Here is a 7695-nt window from a genome sequence, read left to right on the forward strand (position 1 = left end):
GGTATTGGTTTCCTTAGAGGCCTGGAGGGATTGGGGTCCATGAGTCTTGGACTTGTGGGCCCCTGAGGACGGTCTGTGCTGGGGGGTTGGGTTGTCTGAGTGGCCAACAGGGACGGGGCCTGGAGGAGGGGCCCAGAGGCCTGGACTACTGGATCCGAGGGAGAAGGCACTGGGGGCCCGGACTTTAGGGTCTCAGGGAGGAGGGGGTTGGGGACTTGAATTTCTGGATCTGAGAAAGGAGGGGGCTGGGAGCCTGGACTCCTGGCTTCGTGATGGAGACCTAGTTTGCAAGCCTGGTCTTCTGGGGCAAGAGAAGCCAAACGATGGGTCCTAGCACGGTAGAGACTGAAGTCTGGGGATGGCCTCCGGCTTCTCAAGCCTCAAAGTGGGGAGGGGGCAGAGGGCAGCAGCCCCCAGGCCCTGGAGTCCCGGCCGAAGCTGCTGTGTCAAGTGGGTTCTGAGTCCCTGCCTCCCCCCACCCCCCACTCAACACACACTTCCTCCCTTTTTATTGGCGACCCCTCATTCTCTTGTCCCAGGAGGAAGGTAGAGGCTGGAAGCTGGGGGTGGGGGGCGGCCCCCTCCCCCAGCCCCGGCAGGAGGAGGGGTCCCCAGGGAGGCCAAGAGGGGGGGCTGTGGGTCTCCCGGCAGGGGCGGACGGGGACTGAATGTTAATCGCATCCCGAGTGAGTGTGTGTGTGCGAGAACAGAGCGAGTGTGCGAGTCCCTCCCGCTCCAGCTCCTCCAAGCAGCGGCTGCCGCCGCCACCCTCCGCCCGCAGCCGCCCTCGGCCACCAGTGCCCAGCTGGGGGGTGTTGGCCTGGGTGGGTCCGCCCGGCCCCCAGGGGTCTCTCGTGCGTCTGCCATCTGCCCGGTGAGGATCTGTGTGTTAGGGTGTCTGGGGCTGGGCTGAGGAAGGGGGGGTGTGTCTGTAAGGGCTGCGGCGGCCGAGGCAGGGAGGGAGGGGTCTGTCTGTCTGTACCGACTCTGAGCCTCCTGCCTGGGTGTCGTGGGCCCCCCAGTTTCCTCCCTCCCCCAGCCCCCCCAAACCCGGATGGATGGTGTGTACCTGGACTCTGTGCCTCCTGCCTGCGTCCGGCCGGGTGTCTGGCGTCCCCAGCTGCCTGTGTCCTCCTGTCTGTCCGAACAGCCCCGGACGGCAGTGGCAGCCCGGCCCCCACTGGACCCCCTGTGTGTGTGTGTGTGTGTGTGTGTGTGTGTGTGTGTGTGTCTCCCTCCTCAAGCTCCGGGGGTGTTGAGGGGGAATCCCAGGGAAGTGAGGTCGTGCGTGTGTGCGTGTGTGTATGTGTGTGTTTCTGCCTGGGTTTGAGTGTGGGGGTGCTGAGGGGGGGTCTGGAGGTGGCCAAGCGAGCAAGGGGCGAGCAGTTCCCCAGACAGGCAGCCTCCGGCCCCTCACACAAACACACACACCAGCCACTGGCTTCAGAGGTGACCCAGACAGACAGACAGACACAGACGCTGGAGGGGGGGCGCTGAGGGCACAAAGGGTGGGGGTGCGAATGAGCCAGGGAGAGGCGGGACCGGACACATGGACGGGGGGGAGGAGCCGGGGCTGAAGCGGCAGAGGGGGGCACCCCAGGTGGGCGGAGGGGGGATCCCCATGGGGTCGGGGCGGCGAGAGGACACCCCGACAGCCTCCGCAATGTCCGGGGCCCAACTTCCAGCGCAACATGTGTAGCAGCGTCCTCGCCTAGTTGGGGTGGCCGCAACCTTGGGGGACAGACAGGGCAGGACAGGACCGAAGAGGAGGAGGGAGAGCCGGAGCCGGGGCCAGGCAGGAGGTCCCCACCGCCGCCGCCGCCACCGCCGCCGCCCCAGGGCCTGGCCCCCCAGCGGTTCCCTGAGCCCTCCACGGAATCTTCGGGTCGCTGGACTCTGGGTTCCGGTCCTGCCCCCCCGCAATACCCCCCACAGAACAGGGTCATGAAAAGGTAAGGCTGGGGTACGGGATGCAGGGGTGGGGGTGGGAACATGGACCCCAGATCTAGGACAGGGAAAGTTGGCCAGGGGCCTCGGGGAAGGAGGGGGGTTGCATGGAGAGCAGGGGTCTTCGCCCCTCGCCAGCTCCCTTGTCTGTCTCCTGGAGACTCTCCTCCGCCCCCTCTCTTTCTCCCTCTCTGAGCCCCTTTTTCCTGGGTCTCTACTCCTCAGACCTCCTAACCCCCCATTTCTGTCACTTTGCACCCTCTCCCCAGCCCTGCATACCTGACACCCCATCTCTCTATCGCCCATCTCTCCATCCCATCTTTCCTCTGCATCCCCCTGCCCGCATCGGTCTCCCCCCTTCGCTGGCCGTCCCTCTCCCTCTCTCCTCTCGCTCTCCCCTCCCTTCTCAGAGCTATGAGTCTGCTATTAATACCCCCGCCAAGGACCTTGAGGGCATCCAGGCCCCAAGCACCCCTCGTCCCAAGCTACCACCCCTTCCTCAAGGTTCTGGAATACCCTTCCAGCCTGTTCTGAGCACCAGGATTAGGGTGGGGAGAGAACGGTGTTGGAAGTGGGGGGGGGGGACGGGATGCCGTCTGCAGCACGACGCGAGGGGGGGGCGGGCTGTTGATCAAAGTGGCCTCTCCTCTCTTCTGTGATGGATTGGGGGGGAGTGATGGAGACAGGGACACCCCAGGAATCTCTGGCACCCTCCTCCTTCTTAGCTGGGGGACAGCCTGTGCTGTGTATAGGACCTGAGTGGGGTGACAGGAGGCTGGAGCTGGCGGGGAATGGGGGGGCTCCCAGGATGTTGGGACTGGTGGGGTTTGAGGCAAAAAAGGGGTTCTTAAGGGAGGAGAGGGCTATGGGCCTGGATTCCTGGTTTCTGGGCATAGGGGAAGCTGGGCACCCAGTTTAGGGGCCGGAGGGGGCCAAGACTCCTGGGTCCTGGGAAAAGGCAGAACTGAGCACCTGGACTCCTGGGTCCCCGGGGAGAAGGGTGCTGAGAGCCAAGATTCTTGAGTCTTTATGGGAGAAGTTAGAGCTTCTGTGTTTGTGGGAAGAGGGGACTGGAGGCCCAGTCTCCTGAGTCTCTGACAGGGCAGGGGGCGAGGACGGTCCCGCTCTTGGGCAGGTGGGAATGGATCTGGCGACTGAGACTTATGAGGTGGAGATTTGGGGCCCGGGCAACGCGATCCCTGAGGGCATAGGTTCTGGGAATTGGGCCTCTGGAGTCCCCCCGCGGCTGGGGGTGCCACTACTCAGACTCTGGAGGGGTGGGAGACTGCCCTCCCCACGAGAGGACTGGGCATCCAGCTTCCTAAGAAGGGTGGGGCTGGAGTTGCCCTCCTGGGCCTCAGCAGGGAGCAGGACCCTGGGGTCCCCAAGGACAGAGGCCAAGCAGGGGTGGGTCTGAGAGAGGCAGAGGAGGGTCTGAGGGACGTGAAGCCACGGGAAGGGAGGAGAGAGTGAGTGTTAACCCCGCGGGGGCCAGGCCACAGCTGTGGGTTATTTTGGGGCGGGGGGGGGGGCTATTCTAAGCGCTGATTGAGACAGCTGCTTGGGGAAGGGCAGAGGAGAGGAGGGGCCAGGGGAGCCAGGATTTGGGAGGGCCGGCAAGCTAGGAGTCCCCACCCCCATCCCTGGGGAGACAGTGGCCCAGGATCCCTGGGAAGGCAGGTGTGTGTGTGTGTGTGTGTGTGTGTGTGTGTGTGTGTGTAGGGTGGGGGGGAGCGAGGCCTCTAGGCAGGGGAAGGGGTGTGGGCCTTTCCCCCACCCTGGCTATCTGTGGGGTAGAGGAGGCCTGCGCTACCATGGCAACCGGACAGGAGCCTGATTGACAGCCAAGAAAGAACTCTTCCCCATCTGGACCCTCACCCCTTTAGGAAGCCCCTAGTGCAGGCTCTAATCTCTCTCTGGGAACCAGGAGTCCAGGCCCCCAGTGCCCTCCTCCTTCAGACCCGGGAGCCAGGAGTCTGGGCTCCCAGCCCGACCACCCCAGGCAGCTAGTATTCAACAGGGGACACAGGAAGAGATGCTGTATTTCCTCTAATTTACTAAATTGCTCTGGGCTGGGAGCCAGGGACCCCCGCCCCCCAGCTTTCCACAGCTGTGCCCCCCAACCCTGCAACCCAGCCTGGGCCACGACTCTCTTTCTAGCTCTCATTGAGAATGGGGGGATAGGGACAGAGTAAGGGGACAAAAACAGGTTGGGGGTTGTGGTCGAGGTCGGGGGTAAGGTCCTGGGGGTGTTTTCTCTCCTTGGGATGCCCTGCTCATTTCTTTTTCTCTCTTCTGTCTCTCCCCCCACACACCTGACCCCTTTTCCCTTTCTCATTTTTTCCCCTCACTGTTTCTTCCTTTTATTTTTGATCCCTCCTGCCACCCGCCTTCCCGGCCTTCCTTTCATGTCTGTGCCGGGCACCTCCCTGGTGGGGGTCTTGATCTTTGCCTTGGTTCGCTATTTCTGTCTTCCTATGTTTTCTGTCTGCTCTGCCTGCCTCCTCCCTCAATCTGTTCTGCCTGTTTCTCCATCTCTTGTGTGTCCATGTCTCTTGGTGGCCGTGGGGTCCGTCTCCGTCTTTCTGGGCTTCTTTCCATCTTCCTCTCTCTGTCCAACTTTCTCGTCTCTCTTATCTCTCCCACATTCCTCGTCTATCTCTGCATCTCTCCCTGCCTCCCTATCATTCTCTCCCTATTTCTGTCACTCTGTCTTATCTCTCTCTGCCTCCTTCCTCTCTCCCTGTCTCTGTCACTCTGAGCTTCTCTATCCTGGTCTCTGTTTCTCCTTCCATCTCTCTCCTTATTCCTGGCCATGTGTCTCTCCGACCATCTCTCTGTGACTGTGTTCATCTCTCTTCTCATCTCCCTCGGTCTCTCTCCGCTCCTATTCTGATCCCATCTCTGCGGGTCTGTGACCCATCTATCCTGTCTCATTGTCCTCCCCATTCCTGCCTCCCTATCTCTGTATCTTCTCTGTCCCCATTACCCACCTCCACTTGCCCTGTCTCTGTGTCTCTCCCTTTGCCTCGCTCTCTCTGTCTCTGGCTCTCCCTTTGCCTGTGTGTGTCTCTCTCTCTGTCGCTCCCTGTCTCTATTAACCGAACCTTTCCCTCTCCTTCCTATCTCTGGGTCTCTTCCTCTGTGTGTCTCCTCCTCTCCGTGTCTCTCGGTAATCTTGTCCCCTGTCTCTGTCTCCCCATCTCCGTGTCTTCCTCTCATTTGTGTCCCTCTCCGCTCCCGGGGTCGCCCCGGCTCTGTGCGCCCGCTCTCCTGTGCCAGAGGCCGCCCGGAGGGGCCCGCAGGCGATGCGCGGCGCCGGTGGCCCCCGCGGCCCTCGGGGCCCCGCTAAGATGCTGCTGCTGCTGGCGCTCGCCTGCGCCAGCCCGTTCCCGGAGGAGGCGCCGGGACCGGGCGGGGCCGCCGGGCCCGGCGGGGGCCCCGGCGGGGCGCGACCGCTCAACGTGGCGCTCGTGTTCTCGGGGCCCGCGTACGCGACCGAGGCGGCACGCCTGGGCCCGGCCGTGGCGGCGGCCGTGCGCAGCCCGGGCCTGGACGTGCGACCGGTGGCGCTGGTGCTCAACGGCTCGGACCCGCGCAGCCTCGTGCTGCAGCTCTGCGACCTGCTGTCGGGGCTGCGCGTGCACGGCGTCGTGTTCGAGGACGACTCGCGCGCGCCCGCCGTCGCGCCCATCCTCGACTTCCTGTCGGCGCAGACCTCGCTGCCCATCGTGGCCGTGCACGGCGGCGCCGCGCTCGTGCTCACGCCCAAGGTGCGCGCGACCTGCGGGGGGCGGGGCCAGCCGCGGGGGGCGGGGCCAAGCCTGAGGGTCGGCCTCGCGGACGGAGTGGGGTCCGAGGGTAGAGTCGGGTCTGGGTGAGGGGCGGGGCTGACTTGAAGGGGCGTGGCCTATAGGACGAGTGGCGCCTGCCGGGGGACTGACCTAGGAGCAGGGTGAGAGAGATGCAAGCCGGTTATGGTCAGAATATGCGGAGGCTTGAGGGTCTCCGGGAGGAGGGAGTCAGGGGAGGGAATGGACTCTGGGCAAGGGGCGGGGACTGGGAACAAAAAGGGACCCACCAGAGGGGGCCAGCTCTGAGGGTGGAGTGGGATCTGGGGGTCAGCAAGGGAGGACGGAATGGGGTTCAGGAAGGGGTGAGGTCTGGTGAGAAGGCAGGAGCCAGGAAGGCAGGGAGAGGGCCAAGAAAGAGGGTACGCGGAGGTCAGGGTACTGAAGGACAGGGAGGTGTTCAGCCAGCTGAGCAAGGTCTCTAGAGGTCTAGGTAGGAGGACAGAGCCATCCGGTGAAAGGAGGCGTGGAAGAAGGGGAGGGGTCGTGGGTGGGTTGGGGAAGAGTAGGAACCATGCACCCAGGAAGTGGGGGTGAGGGCAGTCAGGGAAGGGGAGAGCTAACCGGTGAGGTGGCGCGGAGGCAGGCCAGGAGGATGGCAGAGCCTACGCTCTGGACTAAAGAGGCGGGATCTAGAGTGGGAAATAGTCCCGGGAGTGGGATTTGGGCAGAGGCATGCCCCAGGTGTAAGGCGTGGGAAGTGAGAATCCGGAGGGTGGGCCTGGGAGGATGAAGGCCCACCAGAAAAGCAGACCCAGCCAATGAGAAGTCAAACCCAGGAGCCTGCAGGAGAGAGGGCGCAGAGGCTGGAGCCGGCTGTGGCCTGGAAAGAGGCCTTCCGCCCGAGGGCACAGGGGGACCAGCCGGAGTGGACTTCTGGTAGGAAAGGACAGAACTGGACCAAGCCTGGTGTACGCATTGAGGAGAAGAGATCCGCTAGCAGGAGGTGTCTGAGAAGGGGCGGGGCCTGTTTAGGGGTGGAGCCAGTGTAACAGAGGCGGTACTGGGGCTAATGGGGCCATCTGAGTGGGTGGAGCCTAAGTCTCCACCAGTTCCCTGCTGTGAAGACCTGTGGCTTCGTGACTAGGTCACAATTACATCCTGGGACTCGTAGTTCTCTCCTGTCCAGAGCACTCTGGGAAGGGCCTCTGGCCAACTTTCTTCTTCTGGACGGGAGTTGTCCAGAGATTTGCAAGCGGGTCACCTTCGAGGTGAACTTACCACTCCCTGGCTGCCACCTTTATGACCTACCCAGAGATGTGGTTCCTGCTGCCTTCGTTGCTGCTGAGAAGTGTGGATCACTGTTTATTGTGACCTGGGAACTGTGGCCCGCAGTGTATTCTCGTTGCCTTTTGGGAAATGTAGTCCCTTCAGTATCTCTGGATGGAAGAAAGACGCGTCCTCACAGGGCCGTCGTGCCTCCATTGAATACTGGGAAAGTGATGCCCTCACCATATCTCCTCTCGCCAAGGATGAGGTCCTCCCAGGATTCTCATTGCATGCTGGGAGACCTCATCCGCTCAGGACAACTGCCCTATCTCCTACACATAGAACCACAGGCACACGCCTAGGAAGAAAATCCACTTTCTCTTCTCACTGAGGGCTGACTCCGTGCCGGGGCTGTTGTAGGTTCCGGGGAATACAGTTGTGAAAAGGAAAAAAAAAAAAAAAGACAAGACAAGATCCCTGCTCTTAATGGAGCTTGCATTCTAATGGAGAGACAGAAAGCAAATAACAGATCACGAAATCTGTCCTGGAGGAAAGGCAGGAGGACAGTCAGGAGAGGCCCCCCTGAGGAGGTGACAACCGAGCTGGACCTGAGGAATGAGAAGTGGTAGGTCCCGCATGGAGGAGCTGGGGGAGAGTGTCCCCGGGAGAGGCAACAGCTAAGGGCTGA

General features: G+C 62.4%; 1 protein-coding gene across 1 annotated transcript in view; it reads left to right on the forward strand.

The window, feature by feature from the left end:
- Positions 1–5255: 5255 nt before the first annotated feature.
- Positions 5256–7695, forward strand: part of GRIN2D (glutamate ionotropic receptor NMDA type subunit 2D) — a 30726-nt gene continuing 28286 nt past the window's right edge. The window contains exon 1 of the mRNA XM_040634253.1: positions 5256–5720. Coding sequence (XP_040490187.1) covers positions 5256–5720 — 465 coding nt within the window. The remainder of the gene's footprint in view (positions 5721–7695) is intronic.

Source organism: Ursus maritimus, unplaced genomic scaffold (assembly GCF_017311325.1).
Source record: "Ursus maritimus isolate PB19 unplaced genomic scaffold, ASM1731132v1 scaffold_19, whole genome shotgun sequence".
NCBI classification, from domain to species: domain Eukaryota; kingdom Metazoa; phylum Chordata; class Mammalia; order Carnivora; family Ursidae; genus Ursus; species Ursus maritimus.